The sequence below is a fragment of the Diceros bicornis genome, chromosome 8, assembly GCF_020826845.1.
Source record: "Diceros bicornis minor isolate mBicDic1 chromosome 8, mDicBic1.mat.cur, whole genome shotgun sequence".
Classification (NCBI taxonomy): Eukaryota; Metazoa; Chordata; class Mammalia; order Perissodactyla; family Rhinocerotidae; genus Diceros; species Diceros bicornis.
In genome coordinates, this window is record NC_080747.1 from 76,516,135 (window position 1) to 76,534,056 (window position 17,922).

The 17,922-nt window shown below is 34.5% G+C and overlaps 1 protein-coding gene across 2 annotated transcripts in view; it reads left to right on the plus strand.

The window, feature by feature from the left end:
- GRID2 (glutamate ionotropic receptor delta type subunit 2) overlaps positions 1–17,922 on the plus strand; it is a 1,161,595-nt gene that overhangs the window by 465,423 nt on the left and 678,250 nt on the right. For both annotated transcript variants that reach the window (XM_058547512.1, XM_058547513.1), the window contains exon 2: positions 15,627–15,911. In XM_058547512.1, the coding sequence (XP_058403495.1) occupies positions 15,627–15,911 (285 nt within the window). The remainder of the gene's footprint in view (positions 1–15,626; positions 15,912–17,922) is intronic.

Consider the following 17,922-nt stretch of genomic DNA (forward strand, 5'->3'; position numbering starts at 1 on the left):
AAGGTGCTGTGAAGTGAAAAACAGAGCAGTGTTTCATGGAAAGACACAGGGAAGAGAATGTCAGCAGAAGAAATATTATTTCTAGAGGTTGCCCCTTTGATATAAATCCACATGAATCCTAATTTCTTTGTCTTTTCTCTTAAAAAAAGGGAAGTTCTCAGTAATCAGAATACTGTGTGAGAGTCTTCCCCTTTCTCTTTTTTTTTGGCAGGGGAAAGGGAAGAGAAGGTGTTAATATTTATGTGTTAGACACATTTAGAAGAAAATGGTTTTGTTACAAATAGATAAACCTTTATTTGAAAGAGCCATAAACTCTTGCACAGTGGACAAAAAAAATCCAAAATGCCAGGGCATTTTAAAACAGGCATATTAGAAATAAAACCCATCACACTCTTTTCATCGTAAGCTTGCAGGAGTATACTGATTCACCAATAGCACCCAACCCCAACATGGAAATGGGAAAATAAAAATGTCCTATGTCAAAACAGAGGTATGTAAAGCCTCCTTAAAGAAATAGAAAACCTATTTCTTTTTCTAGGCCCAAATGTAACCGAGTAAGTTAGAATGTGCCAGCTAGAGGAAAGACTGGTCAGTAACAGAAGCAAGGAGAGGAGAGAGTGAGAAGTGTTGGTGTGGTGTCTCCTGGGAAACCGTCTAATCTAATCACCACCTTTAATACATGAAGACGCTGAAACCCAAAGAGAAAAGTGATTTTGGCCCAAGGACAACACTGCGTCACATCTGAACCAGGACTAAAAATCAGAATTCCTGCATGCACACCAGGTCTCTAGATTATAGAACCCACACATTTCCCCATACTTTTTCTCTGAAAGCAGCAGTTTCTAGGCAATAGCAGAAGCAGAGGAGGCTTGGCTTGTTGGGGTTTTTTTTTTTCCGTGCTGGTGTCGATGGTTACGGAGATTGTCATGTCAGCCTAGTGTTTTGATTTTATACCTTCCCTTGGAAGAAACATTATCTTTGCATGTTTAAGTGAATTGCACTCAAAGAGAATTAGTGTCAAAGATTTAAATACAGGCCTTTTCAACAACTTGCACAGTGCTGCTTAAAAAAACATATAAGAGAAAGGAGGCCATGTGACTTAGAGAAAATCTGTCTTTTGAAAAGTTGCTATGAATTTTATGCCATACTTTTCAGGAATTATCTCCTTTCACTTCATAATTGCTGCTAGCAGTGGCCAAGCTAACTATTAAATAGTGTTTCTGACCTTATGCACTGTTCCATCGCTCTGTAAAGTACATAGACAGTTTTCTCCCCAGAAATAGAAATGCTTCTGATACTATGTTGAAAGGCATTATTAGTGAAATTAGAATATGATAACAAACTGCAGATGGTAAAAGATTACTTCCTGGCAGAGAATAAATGCAAGTGCATTTTATGCTAACTGAAATGTGATTATCCATAAATTGTGATGGTGGTGATCGATTCATGAATGGATAACTGTGATCAGGCTCCCACTGCCAATTATATGTCTTAATCAGATCAAGATAAAATCATAGATTAAAGATTGAGAAAAAAAAGTTTAAATCATCTTACAATGAATTGGTATATACTATATTAGAAAATCATATGAATTTTCATAGTTGCTATAGTAGATCATACAAATAGCCATTTTACTTCATTTAAAAACCAAAATGAATTCTTGTGCTTAGTTTAAAATAATCTAAAACAGCCATAGTATTAAAGGATTATTTTAGTCAAATAAAATTTCAGGCACTTTTAAAATGAATGTTTACACACTAAAGAGATAACAGGCTGTATTTGCTCTATTACTGCTGTAAAAGCATCCATGGAGAATACTGTTTCTAAAGATGAATTAAATGTTCTAATCTATTACATATTATATTGTATTCACGCTTTTAAAAAGTATTTACTGAAGTCTCCTATATGCCAAGAACATCTGAGTTAAAAATGCACAACATCTCTGCTTTCATTGAGCCTACATTTGCTAGTCCTATAACAAGGGAATGTCAGTATTTCTAAATAGTGCATATGGGGAATGCTAAACAACACTTTTGTTATGAAGGACAGATTCTTCTCATTGTCCCTCTTACTATTGTCAACTCTGCTTAGGATTCTTCTTTATCAGCAGGGGTATACTGTTTCTGTGAAACAGGCAGACTTTGAGTAACAAAGTGAACTATTAAAGCCAAAAGGCCATTTGTGGTCTAAGTAAGCTACCTTACACCACGTCCACTTTGAAGATTAGATTACAGCTATACTGTTTATTCAATTTTTCATTCATTCACCATCTATTCATTGAATGCTATGTTAGACCAGTCTTTGTTTAGGTTTTGGTCATAAGGCATGAGCAAAACAGACAAAGCTCCTGCTCTGATGTAGCTTCTGTTTTAGTGGGGAAGAAAGAGTGAAAATACAGAAACAAACAGATATGTAGTCAGATGACAACGGTTAAGGAAAAAATAAAGTAGTGTCATGAGATAGGGAGTAACAGGGGTGCTATTGAGAGAGGGGCCTAGCGTGAGGGAATAAGATGAAGGAATATATGGGTAAAAAGCACTCCAAACAGAAAAAAGGGGCTACACAGAAAAGCAACAAGACCAGCATGGCTGGAACAGAATAAGCAAGGCTGAGAGTAATAGTTTAGGTCAGAGTTGTGGCCAAGCAAGAGCTTATGGAGGGCCTATAGGCCATGATAAGAATGTTCCCAGGAAGAGAAGTGATTTCTCTTCATACAACGTGTGTGCCTGAATGACATTCCTGTCAAGGAATAAAATATTAGTAAAAGAAATAAAATCATTCATGATGACATTCAGAAAGAGAACACTCTTTCTAATCAAAAGTACTTAAAGTGTGTCTAAATGTAATTAACAAACTGTGATTGAGTTTATAAAGTGCAAGGTACTGGGTCTCAAACAAGCATTGGAGAAGATCACATCTAATCCAGAAGTTGTTGTTAGTGCCATCCAGTCAATTCTGACTCCTAGAGACCCTGTGTACAGCAGAGCAGAACCCTGGCCAGTCTTTTTTGTGCCATCTTCTCACCTTCTGGCACTGTATCAGACAATGCTCGTCCATAGGGTTTTCATGGTCAATTTCTTTGGAAGTGGGCAGCCAGGTCCTTCTTCCTAGTCTCTTAGTCTGGAAGCTGTGCTGAAACCTGTCGACCATGGGTGGCCCTGCTAGTATTTGAAATACTGGTGGCATAGCTTTCAGCATCACAGCAACATGCAGCCACCACAATATGACAACTGACAGACGGGTGGTGTGGTTCCCTGACCAGGAAACAAACCTGAACTGCATCACTGAGAGTGCTGAATCTGAACCACTCAACCACCAGGGCTGGCTAATCCAGAAGACTGGCATGTAAACAGGCAATTACAATTCAATAGGCACTTACAAAATATCATAGGAACAATCAAAGAGTGGCTGAACTTCCACCTTTGCTTAGAATGTAAAAGGGTGCAAAGAAAGTTGTTCCCACTCTAAAAATGAGAAAAAGCCAAATAATCTTCAAAATCATAACTTTTTTCATGTCATAACTTTTCTCAAAGTAACCAAGGAAACCAAAGGCCAAAGAAGGACAAGATTCTTCAAGGAGAGACAAAACACATAAACAGTCTGGCCTTTGACAGAATATTGGAGAAAGAGGTTGCTGACTTCCACACAATGTAGAAGGAATCACTTAGAATTTTTGTGAATTTGTAAAGGCCAAATGTGAGCTGCTGTGTTTGTTTGGAATAGCTGGGGACCCCAGACACAAAGGGAGTTCATACTTATTTATAGGCTATTGCCATGGTGCTCCACTGAGTGCTCATAGGAAAGTTGGTGTCAAGAGGATCTCAGAGAGAGCTCCCCTCCGTGGCGCAGGCATGCTCTAGGTGCTGGATGGCTATAGGGGAGCAGGCACAATACTTCACCCACTTATCCAACCTTTATCACCTACAAAGTAAAAATCTTAAGGTGCTGAGGGAGGGGCAAAAAACCTGCTTACCCATGGGGTACTTGGTCAGGTCCATTGCTGCTGGTGAAAGGGTCAAAACAAAAGTCCTCTACCCCTAGGGGAGAAGCAGGAAACAATCTTGAGTCCACGATCTTTTACAAATATCAAGTAGAGGTCTACTAATTCTGCAAAGCCTGACCCACCACCTCCTGACTCAAAGATAAAGGGTAGTGTTTGGCTGTGACAGAGATGAGGGGCAGCAACATTGAGAAAGGTCCTCCTTTAAGGTTCAGGTGCACAGAGTCTGCCTGAGACTGCGGCTGAACCAGGACAGCAGAGAACCTACTGCTGAGTAGCACACAGCAGGCGGTATACCACAGGGAATGGATCCAAGACACGGAGGGTGGTCCCCTGTGGTGCAGCTTTGAAGGGACAGCTGAAAGCTAAGGGAGGAGCAGGAACACTGAAGAAAACCTTCTGGCAGACCCCATTCTAAGTAGAAAGTAATGGCAGCCTACTGGTAGAGGAATTTAAAGCTTGTGGTGCACTGCATATAGTGATGACAACAACAACAACAAAAACATGCATCCAGATCAATTCCTGACTAGATTGACTCACCCATATGCTCACAGTCTGATAGGAGGTGAAGTGTACCAATATATTCTATTTACTTTAGTCTCTACAATTATTTATCTTGATCTCTATCAATCCATCTAAAATTATGAGACACATACAAAAATGCAAGAAAAAACATTCATTTTCAGAAAGTAAAATAAGCAACAGAAATAGACTGAGCTGTATCCCAGATGTCAGAACTATAAAACAGAAACTATATGTTAGCAGGAAAAGTGAATAACAGGTAAAATTCAGCAGAAAGAGGATAAACTAAAGCAGTACAGAAAGGGAAATTTATAGGACTAAATACCTATATTAGAAAAAAAAGAAAGGTCTAAAACTGATGATCACAGCTTCCCCTTTAGAAAAAGAACAGCAAACTAAACTCTAATTAAGCAGAAGAAAGGAAATTATAAAGATCACCGTGGAAATCAATGCAATATAAAACAAAAAGCAATAAAGAAATTCAGTGAAACCGAAAGCTGTTTCTTTGAGAAAATTAATAAAATTGATAAACCTCTAGCCAGACTGATCAGGAAAAAAAGAGAGATGATACAAATTACCAGTATCAGAAATGAGAGATGCACAGTCACCAAAGATTCTACAGATATTAAAAGAATTACAAGAGATTATTATGAACACCTTTATGCCAATAAATTTGACAGTTTAGACGAAAAGGAAAAATTCCTTGAAAGACACAAAATACCCAAGTTCACTGACAAGGAAATAAATAAGCTGAATATCACTATATCTATTTTTTAAATTGATTTTAGACTTAAAAACTTTCTTACAAATGAAACTCCACTACCAGAAATTTTTACTGGTAAGTTCTACCAGACATTTAAGCGAGAAATAACCCTAATTATATGCAAACTCTTCCAGAAAACCGAATAGATGTAATTACATTCCAGCTTATTTACTGAGGCCAGCATTATCCTTGCAAGGATGGTTTAACATCCAGAAATCAGTCAATGTAATTATCCATATTAGGAGACTAAGAAAAAAAAAGCCATGCAAACATCTCAACAGATGCTGTAAAGTCTTTTGACAAAATCCAACATTCATTCTTGATAAACACTCTCAACAAACTAGGAACAGAATAGAACTTCCTCAACTTCATGGAGAGCACAGTCAAAAAAATCTTACAGGTTACTTCATATTTAATTGTCAAAGACTGAATGTTTTCCCCCTAAGATCAGGGACAAAGGAAGGGTGGCTGCTCTTACCATTTATATTCAACATTGTACTGGTAGTAGCCAATGCAATAAGGCATGAAAAGGAAATAAAAGGCATACAGATTGGAAAGGAAGAAGTACAGTTGCCTTTATTTTTAGATGATATGATCGTCTATGTAGAAAATTCTAAAGAATATACAAAAAAGGAAACTAAAACTAAGTGAATTTAATGAGATTTCGTAACACAAAATCAATATGTAACAACCTGATGTATTTCTATATTATAGCAATGAAAAATTGGAAATTAAAATTAAAAATATCATTTACAATAGGATATAAATGTACAAAACACTTAGTAATAAATATGACAAAAGAAGTGCAAGGCCTATTCACTTTTTTTTGAATAGGCCTTTTTTTCACTATTCACTTATTGCTTAGAAAAATTTTAAGAGACTGAATTAAATGAAGATGTATACTTGGAACAATGAAACACCGTGAATAGCTAAAGGAACCCTGAGAAAAAAGAACAAAGCTGTAGGTATCACATTCCCTGATTTCAAAATATACTACAAAGCTATAGTAACCAAAACAGCATGGTACTGGCACAAAAACAGACACACAGATCAATGGAATAGAGTCGAAAGCCCGGAAATAAACCCACACATCTATGGACAGCTAATCTTCGACAAAGGAGCCAAGAACATACAATGGAGAGAGGAAAGTCTCTTCAACAAGTGGTGTTGAGAAAACTGGACAGCCACATGCAAAAAATGAAAGTAGACCATTATCTTACACCATGCAGAAAAATTAACTCAAAATGGATTAAAGACTTGAATGTAAGACCTGAAACTATGAAACTTCTAGAGAAAACATAGGCAGTACACTCTTCAACATCAGTCTTAGCAATATATTTTCAAGCACTCTGTCTGACTGGGCAAGAGAAACAATAGAAAAAATAAACAAATGGGACTACATCAAACTAAAAAGCTTCTGCACAACAAAGGAAACCATCAACAAAGTGAAAAGACAACCTAACGATTGAGAGAAGATATTTGCAAACCATACATCTGATAAAGGGTTAATCTCCAAAATGTATAAAGAACTCGTGCATCTCAACAACAAAAAAACTAACAACCCAGTTAAAAAATGGGCAAAAGACCTAACAGACATTTCTCCAAAGAAGATATACAGATGGCCAACAGGCACATGAAAAGATGTTCAACATCATTAACTATTAGGGAAATGCAAATCAAAACTACCATGACATGTCACCACACACCCTTCAAAATGGCTATAATTAACAAGACAGGAAACGTGTTGGAGAGGATGTGGAGAGAAGGGAACTCTCATACACTGCTGGTGGGAATGCACACTGGTGCACCACTATGGAAAACAGTATGGAGATTCCTCAAAAAATTAAGGATAGAACTAACTTGAAAACACCAATGAGTAAAGATACATGCACCCCTGTGATCATTGCAGCATTATTCACAATAGCCAAGACTTGGAAGCAACCTAAGTCCCTGTCAAAGGACAAATGGATAAAGAAGATGTGGTGTATATACACAATGGAAAGCTACTCAGCTATAAAAAAAAGATGAAATCCAGCCATTTGTGACAACATGGATGGACATTGAGGGTATTATGCAAAGTGAAATAAGTCAGAGGGAGAAGGTCAAATACCGTATGATCTCACTCATTAAGTAGTAGATAATAATAACAACAAACACATAGAGACAGAGATTGGATTGGTGGTTACCAGAGGGGAAGGGGGGAGGAAGGAGGGTGAAAGAGATAATTAGGCACATGTGTGTGGTGATGGATTGTAATTAGTATTTGGGTGGTGAACATGAGAACATGATGTAATCCATGCAGAAATAGAAGTATAATGATGTACACCTGAGATTTATACAATGTTATAAACCAATGTTATGCAATAAACAAAAAATGTAAAAAAAATAAATACATAAAAATAAATGAATAAAATAATGAAGATGTATACCATGTTCGTGAATCAGAAGACTCAGTGTTATTAAGATGTCAGAAACAATACTTTGTATAAGCACCTAGGCTGCTGAAAAAATAATATGATTAAAGTATAAATAGCATGGTGGTAGGAGAGTGTGTGGAATGGCAGGAATTTGTGATGGCAGGGAATAGGAGCTGGAAGTGAGCATGAAAATGTAGACCGAGGCCAGATCATGAAGGGTTTTGTATGCCATGCTAAGAGTTCGGGCTTTTTCTTGCAGAAGCTAGAAGTCATTGCCATTTTTATCTGTTTTTAACCTTTAATTTTGAAATAGCTTTAGATTTATAGAACAATTGCAAAAATAGTGCAGAGTTCTCTTATATTCCTCACCCCACCTCCCCTAATATGAACATCTTACATAGCCATATTATATCATAACCAATTATCAAGAGCAGTCAATTAACATTGGTACAATATTATTAACTGAACTACAAATCTGATTCAAAATTCACCAATTTCTTTAATAAATTTTTTCTGTTCCAGGATCTTATACAGGATCCCATATTGCATTTAGTTGTCATTTGTCCTTATTTCCTCCAGTCTTCAGTGGTTCCTTAGTCTTTTAATGGTGGCTTTTAAAACATAGAAGTGACACAATGAGATTGTTAAAAAATAGATATCCTCGTTTACAATGCAGATGATTGGAGAAAGGTTAAGCTGCGGACTGTGAAATCACACCAGCTTGGAGACGGCTTCAGTAATTGGGTTAGTGATGATATAGATTGAACTAAGGGACTGGCAGTGAATGTTTCAAGAACAGAATGATTTTGAGAGAGATTTAGGAGGTAGAAGTAACAGTATGGGTTAACCAAAGTTGATGTGAAGGAGTACAGGGAATAAGAAAAAGGAAATAATTGAAGATGACTTCTGCGTTTTGGGTTTGATATTCTGGATAAATGGTAATAGCTGAGACAGCAATGTAAACATATTAGTTTTTTTTGTCATTCTCTGTCTTCTTACACAAACATAAACACAGTTCCTGATATCTTCTTATCAAGATCTTATTCTTATTTTTACAAGACATAATTTGCTGTAATATATTAAATATTCTGTCACTCATCTTGAAAGAATCAGTTCTAAATTGAGGATGTGCCATATTGTAAAAGAATAATAATTTTAATAATTAGAATTTCTATATAATGATGGGAAAAGTTTTGAAGACAGACACATAATATGATATAGATCATCATTCTTGTCACAATTACATTTAATCCTCACTTTTTGCTAGCTGAGATTATACAGATAAAGATCAAATTTTACCTGTATTTACCAAATATAACATACTGCACTCATCTAGTTTCCTAAATTCTTATTGCTGTGTCTTCTATCAGCCGATGATCAGCTATGGGGTATAGATGGGGAAGATGTTGTTTTAGATAAACTGATCATTTTATAAGTAAGTCTGTAGGCTATGGGAAGAAGGCCTTTCTAAACATGATGTGAAGCAAAATATTCCTGAAAGTGAAAGATTAACAAATTTGATTGTATAATAATTTTAAAACTTCTGAAGAGCTATATAAATTATATGTAAATTTCACATAAGAAGAATAAAGGCAGATATTTAACATATAAATAACAGGTAAAGGGTTGATACTGAAAATATGAAAAGCTCTTCTTTGAATTAACAACAAAAAGACAAACATACCCAGTCAAAGATTACATTTCTTGACTACCCCTCCATCCTCATCTTGTACCACTCTCTAGCATGGTCTCTGCTTTCCAGCTACCTGGCTTTTCCTTCTCCCTCTCAGGTATTCCATGATCTTTCTGCCACAGGGTCTTTGCACATTCTGTTTCTTCTGTTTGGAAATATTTTCATTACCGTTTTTCATCAAGGTAGCTTCTCTTCACTTAATTAGTTCCTACTTATCCCTCAGATTGCAGCTCCAGATTCACTTCTGCATGAAAGGCTTCCCCAACCCACAGTCTAGGAAAAATGATTTGGAACCATCATAGAATAATGACACTTGTGGGCCTAGCAGCTACTCAGCACATCACTATACATTCGTGTGACTATCTTCTGTCTCTCTCATTATACACTTGTCTATTTTTGGATCCTTGCATCCTATCTGGCATTTGCCTGATATAGTATATACATTTTACATATGTAACAAATAGATATATGTGCACATAAATAAATGTGTTCATTGCAGAATTGTTACTAACATTAAAAGGGGAGGCAAATAATCTGAATTTACATACATAGGAGGCAAGGAAAACATATAATCAAAAGGTTGTAAAGTAAATATCATAAAATCCATATTCCAGCCTTGTTTCCATTACTTATTAGAATGTAAGAATGAGCTTCAATTTAGTGTTCAATAAATGATGACAGGAATTTATCCAATATAGCCATGCTGATAAAATGCATATAAAAACACTTTGTAAATTCCGAACACCTATACAAAGATGAAGTAATATTTAGTCATTATTTTTATCACATCATCGTTGGTAGAGCCACTATAGGGCTTGATTGAAGTATAGTCAATACTTTGTAGATTCTTATCAGTAGCTTTTCTCACTCAGTAGGTTTATTGAAATTTTCTATATATACTCTTTTTATTTGGAGCTAAAACCTTACAGAAGTAGTGCCTTAATCCCAAGCCGAAAAAAAAAAGAGAGAATGGTATTAAAATCATTATTAATCTTTTCTCTTTTACATCCAGGAGGCTGAAATTTCTTGAATCTTATAGTAAGAGAGAATTAAGTGACTTGCAGTTTTTTATATGGGCCTTTATGTTTAAAAACAGTGATGTTTTAGTTCTCTCTGGCCCAGGCATTGAAGTCTGTGCCAGGTTTGAATCCCAACACTTCCATTTACTAACACTATGAATTTGGACAATGCATTTAATTTCACTTAGCCAGTTTCCTGACTTGGAAATGAGAATAATAATAGCTTTCCTGCACTGGGTTGTTAGGAAATATAAATGGAAAAATAAAGTGACTTATAATAGTTTCTAGGTTGCATGTTTAGTTCATCTCAGGCTTAGATCACGAATTATAATGAAAGGTTCATGCTGGCTTTAGATGGTTGAAAAAATAGTTGACTGAAAATTATTCAGTTGAGTTCATTTGATGGCTGGTAATCAACCATTTTAGCCATTCACGTTCTTTGTAAGAAGAAATTAAGTCTTAATGCTTTTTAATTATAATTAAATGAATTTTTTCTGTAGTCTCACTTCCTAAGTATATAATTGTGATTAAATTGGACCTTGTAACACTATTTATATATAAAGACCATCTTTATTTAAAAGAATTTCTTCCAAATTATTATGTTTTTGGCAAACTACATTGATGATGTTTATAAGGTTAATCCTACTTTTTATATGCCACCTCTCAGATGGTTGCTGAAAATCATATTTGCAAAGAATGCAAAATGTCTTGGTAGGCTGAAAATGTTTTGTGTTACTATATTCTTACAAGTATAAAAGGAAAGGTCAGGTACTTTTTGGTGGATGAAAAAGGAAAAAGGCAATTATAAATACTATGCTTATGGTTCATTAATGAATTAAATAGACAAAAAGAAGCTAAGTTAAATTCAGCTGTTGTAGAAAGAGTACAATCTTTCTCATCTGCCGTGGAAGCTTACCTTATTTTCTCACTTATAAGAGCTCAAAAATTGTAAAATTCAATATTGATTAATGAGTTTTTCAAGAAAAATAATCCATCATATTAAATGTATTGATCAATTTTAAAATATGTCCTGATTTCAGATATGATAAAATATAGAAATTACATACATTTTAGAATTATGGGTATATGGTATGTTGCATATGAGTTGGAGGAACTTAAAAGAATGAAATCATCTTAGTTTATTTTTGGAAATAAAAAGAAGATAAGGATCACCTTTTGGAGTACTATGATTCTTATTAACTTCGTGTGTCTTCACATCAAAAAGCATTGTGGTTACAATTCACCAGAGTAATGTTTTCCAGAAGGGGTTACACAGTAGAACTACTCAGATAACATGTAATAATGCAAATACATGACTACTAGCCTGGAATAAATAAAGTAGATCCTCTAGGAGTGGACTAAGTCATCTGTGTTTTTTAAAATCTCCACTTTGAATTCTGATGCAGGGGACATTTTGGAAACACTATGGTGAATAGATTGGGAGATCTTTGAGGATAGAACCTGCCGTATACATTCACTTATCTCCAAAGAAGTTTCTGGCACATGGTTGAAAGCTGATAAATGTGTGTTGAAGAATAAGTGTGTGAATGGAATGTGCTAAAGTTCTGATGTAACTTAAAATCATTGGAAGAGGTTATATCGGGACAAATTTGTCAACATAAATAAGTCAGAAAAAATCTTACAGGGAATAAGTGTATTCAAGAAGGGTGGTGCTATTCAAAAATATTTCACTGAGTTGTCATTGAGTATTCAGTAATAGATAATCAATTTCAAGACCCTTTATAGATTTTATTTTACTTAATAAGAAAAAGAAGACAAACTGATTAGTTTCAGAAGTAAAAAAGATAATGTACGTGAACATCATTTAACTTAAATTTATACATTTAATACAGAGAACTTCATTTCCATAACTGGTGAATGACCATAAAGGGTGAACGTGTTGCTGATTGCAATTGCTATTTAGAAAAAAAAAGAGAGAGAGAGAGAAAGAAAGAAAAGAAAGAAAGAAAGAAACGTGTGCTTTCAGTAATTGGTGCAGACTCCAAACGTCTTTAATAGTGTTAAAATCTCAAACAGCTGGAGTCACAAAACCAGCAAGCTGTTCAATATGCTGTATATGTTTGGAGGTGTGTGGGTACATGCATACATAATTTAAATAAATCACAGGGCTTAAAATAATAGTGGGAAAGAAGTATTCCATTGAGAAGTCCTTGGCTTGGATTCTTGTGATAAAAATGTGGTGGATACACACAAAAACACACTCTTATCTTCCGAATTCAGTTTCACGCTGTATCTAATGAACTGAAGTGTGCATTGTATGGAACTCTAAATAATGCAGTCTTCTAACATTCAAGACATGGAATTCTTGTAGCAAAAGGCGTTCTGCTCCACTAAGCTTTGTTTCTGTTCTTGGTGTAGCCCTTTATTTCCTTGACTCTCTCTTCTGCCGTAGTGAGTTATAGTAGTCTCTTTTTCATACTAATCTTTATATAGGGCCCTATGAAGGGTTGATGCCCAGAGCAAATCAATTTGTATCTTCTCTGCTTCAACCAATGTTTTATATTGGTAAAATAGGGAAAATGGGCGTCAAATATAGCCCTGATAGTTTACCTTGCAGGCCCATTCTTATATGTGCCCAACTGGGGTTGTGTTTTGAGTGAATTGATCCCAATCTAGTTTAGATGTATGAGCTCTTTCTTTCTTCTTTAGTGGGACTACCTCTTTTTACCAAACCTGACAATAGACAATCTCCAATTGAGCTTATGGAGAGCTCTGTCTATCTTTTCTTTGCCATGCAAAATTTTAAGGTTACGAATATCGTTTGCTTGCTATGGGGAAAAGGATATTGGACAATGAATTAGAGACCTGGATCTTCTATTTTTTTTTTTTTTGTTTTAAGTGGAAGTGTGTGCTTTCTTGACAACTGTGAAGAGAAGGTTGGGCACTATAAGAGAGAAGTATGTCTATGACTTGCAGGCTGCTATTCTCCCAGTCTCTTCCTATGAGAAACCTAACACAATGATTTTGGTACTCTTTCTTATTGAGTGTCAGGATCTTTCTCAAAATGGTGTTCCAGGATGCCAACTTAACAACCAGTTATGGTTGGCAGAGCAGTTAAAGCTGGTTTTCCATCCCTGGACTATATGATCTTTAAATTACCTTTCAGATCTAACATTATATGGTTTTTCTGATTGCAATTTTTGATGATTCCTATTTTTATTTTATAGAGAAATTTCAGTTATCCTTGCTAATATGTGTAGCAGGATGGATAATGCCAAATAGTAGATAATCTAAAAATAATACCTTTGCTTATATAATAATAGCTGTTTCCAGTATTTGCTTAGTTTGTGTTCTTACTAACAGAGGTTGATAGGAAGTAACATGGTTGATTGCAGGAAATCACGGATTATTTACTAAAGCAAGTGTATCTGCTAAATAATGATTAATATATGATTCTTCAGAGTTTATCTTTCTAAATCTGAAAATTAAAATAATTTTCATGTATTTTTATATGTGACAAAATATAATACCAAAACTGAATTTTTTCATCTCAAACTTCTATATTTATAATTTTGTAACTTTTCTGGTAGATTTATATAAAATGTTTGTTTGGTCATTTTCAATTAGTGTAATCTAAAGATTGAATTCAACTATGTATGCCTTACATATACATTATATACCTTAAGGCACTCTTCTTATTTTGATCTTAAATGCTAAATGAGCCAAGCTTTTAAACAAAATCTTTTTTTAAGTGGATTTCTATTTGCTTATATAAATCAGAAATGGCCTTATTTACCACAATAATGAAACAAACTTTTGACCAGTGTTTTGCACAAATTAATCGAAAGTATAACTATAAATTCATTCTGCTTTCTATAAGTTTTGAATTCATGAACATGAGTAGGCTCTATGATTTGTACTGAAACTCCAACCTCATAATCTGTTGTGGTCTAAGAAGCATTCATCCCTGATACTATCTTTCACATTTATTTGAAATCATATAACGTCTCTCATGCTTGAAAATTTGTGTCCCTAATAATTATTAATTTATTTTGTATGTGTTGGTTGGCTTAACATTAATCATAATAAATTTATTTGATGTTTATATGCATATCATTAAATAGTACTTCTAAACTTGCATTTTGTCAGCCTTCATTAACCGGCCAATTCAGTACATGGAGGTACTTATCATCTAAGTTTTCCCTTGAATTTTTCAAGAATTATGTAAAACAATCTATAATAAAGTCGAATACTGAGAATGTTATACCTAGAATGCCTAAAATCTAGAATAAAGACTGGACCAATTATAATAACTGACCTTCTCAAATGGAGTTAATTTTGCCTCAATTCCTTCTGAATTTACTTCTGATTTTATTTCTAATCTCTTGCCTTCAAAGATTAGCATTCTGAGATATCACTTCTTAACTCTTTTTTTCTATATATGCTGTGTCTTTATAATTACTTATAATTTGTATTTGATCTGTTTTTAAATATTTTTTTCAGTAAGTATATGCATGCACAGAATAGATAAAATGAAATTAAAACAGAGATCATAAACCATATAGTAGAAATTAGAAATTGTTCAGCTGGAAACCAGAATGAGATAGTAGCTGAAATGCAGCATTTGATTTGACCATGAGTTTTCTGACTGTCAAGGAAGAGAACAAAAACATTTTGATTTTTCCAGTTTAATAAGGGAGACAAAATGTCATCAAAGTTTTAGATATCTGAATGGCTCTGTTTTCTGTGGCCAGAAATGCCCTTCTCGGACTTTTCATCTCCCCCTTCATTCATTCACCAGTTTACGTATTATCTCCTTTTTGAAAACCTTGTATTATGTACTTGGTAAGGAATTATCTTTTTTCTGAATTATACATTGATAATTATAAAAGTATAGCTATCACTAACTGAATGCCTATCATGTAACTGGCAAATAACAGATACTGAATTATCTCCAATCCTCGTAATCATCCTGCAAGATTCAAGCTATTTTACCCTCTCTACAGATGAAGAAACTGCGAATAGGAGAAGCAAAGTAATTTGCACATGGTCAAATAGCTAATAAGGACAGAATTCTTGAACTGAAATCTAATAGCAGTTTGTAATTTGAAGATCTCCTCACGTAGAATGTAGCTTTAAAAAAAAATTTCCATAGTTGTGTAATAACCCCATAAGCTTTATGCGCTGCTCCTCAAAAAGAGAAAATATAGGAAACCCATTGACCTTTGAATATTATTGTGCTTTGTTGCAGCCTGTGAACTGATGAATCAGGGCATCTTGGCCCTGGTCAGCTCCATTGGCTGCACGTCAGCCGGGTCCCTCCAGTCTTTGGCAGATGCCATGCATATCCCCCACCTCTTCATTCAGCGCTCAACGGCTGGGACCCCAAGGAGTGGCTGTGGACTCACCCGGAGCAACAGGAATGATGATTACACTCTCTCTGTTCGCCCGCCTGTCTACTTAAATGACGTTATCCTGAGAGTGGTCACAGAATATGCCTGGCAGAAATTCATTATATTCTATGATAGTGAATATGGTAAGTATTTGAGATTTGTGTGAGTTTTGTAAGCTGATATTTGCATGGCAAACAACTTCATCAAATCTTGAAAAACTTCAAGGAACTTATTCATTGTTATTTGTGGTTTTCTTCTTACAAGTCTTCTTACATATTCTTCTTACAAGTCTAGCATCAACAACAAAAAAATTTTTAAGGCTGCAAGTTCAGTCTTTCATATTAAATCCCTTGGAATCAAATTAAAAATAAATACCTGTACCTAATACTCAGGTTATAAATGTTTCTAAAGAGAATCTGACTGCAGTATATCTTGATTTTTCAAATAATGGGAAATCATAAAGACAATACTGTCTTTCTCCCCTTTCAAAAACATTTATATCTCTATATAATAATAAAAGCCCATTTTGGACAGATTCTGGAACACTGAAAAAGATTGCCTATTTCTATTTATTGGATCAAAAAAAATGTGACATATCTTCCTTACACCTTTCTGTAGACTTTAATATCTACTTAGTATTTAACTCTTGGGTTCACTGAAATTATATTACTTTATAGGTAGCACGGCATGTGGTCTACAATATGAAATCTCACAAAAATACTGAGTATTATAAAGACAATTTATTTAACTCTCCAAGGTAAAACAAAAACATTTTCCCTAAATTTACCATAATTGAGGAAGACACTTTGTCTTGGTATTTTTAATTGTACTACATTAAGAAAAATAAGCAAAAATAATATTATTTTTGTTTAAGTATTTTCCTGAATTAATCTGCCTGTTTTCTAACTGACTGATCCCAGAGATGTTCAAATATAATTTCTCTCATACTTTTGTCGTTAGGAGAAGTAGAGATAGATGTAATGAAATGAGAGAAGATGAACAGATCTTGATAAAGAATATATGTTTTGAAACATGTGTTTTGTTAGAGATTTGCCTTAAGAAGAAGCCTCAGAAAACCTTGCCCATTCAGTATGCATGGGTCTAGTTTTAACATTTTTATTTAAAAAAAAAAAATCAAGAAAATTTCACCCTCTGTAGTGCAACTTATTTTTCTTAGGAAATAAATAAATAAGCATTTAAAAAATATTTTTTTTTATCATAATCTACCCAGCATTTTGAACAATATTGGAGAACAGTTACACAGGAGGGGGCCAGAAAGTGGCATCAATAGAACTGAGCACAAACAGGCTGGCAAAAATCTGGGAAGCAAAAAATAAGAGCTCCTGTGGACTCTCGGGGAGGGAGAGCAAGTGGCAGTTACATTTAGCTCTAAATATTCAAAGATCTTTTGGGCTTTTGGCAGCCAGAGTCGCGTTAAACTTGATGGGTCGATTTCAGCCAAAAGTCTATGGCACTCTCTGCAGGCACACTCTTTTGTCTCCAGGACGGAAATCCTTATTTTTGTTACTTAATTCATATTATTTAGGGATCACAGAACAAAGACCAAGAGACTGAAATAAATAAAATAAACAAAAGGGAAATTAAAAATAGTTGGCTCATCAGTAAAAGTAAGGATTGGACACAAATCTGAAATTCACTGATAGTATTATTTAGTTACGTAGTAAACTCTACCTCTGGAGTCAACATGCTGAGTATGCCTTTGTCAATTTTACTCCGGTCAGATTATCTATGGTTTTTATAACTTTAAATGGCATTCTTATGACCTCTGCTCAAACATAACTTGAAATAATGAATTTTTAAACCCTAAATCTTTCTTTAAGGGAGGAAAAAACTTTTAATTAGTCCTATCGAAATAGTCCTATAAAATAAAGAACAGAAAAGTGATTTTTGGTGAAAGTATTTTCATAACATTAAAGTGATAATTTTACTCTTTAATTTTAAATGTCCATGAGGAAAGAAAATCTTGTTTCCAAGTTCTACATGGATTACAGTTAGGAAATTCTTATAAGAGAAGACATATTTATTATTGATGAGATAAGTGTTTTTGAAAATGTACACTAAATTCATAGTCACACAGAATCATTTACGTACATTTGAAATTCCTCATTCTCTTTTCCTTTGTTTTCATTTGAG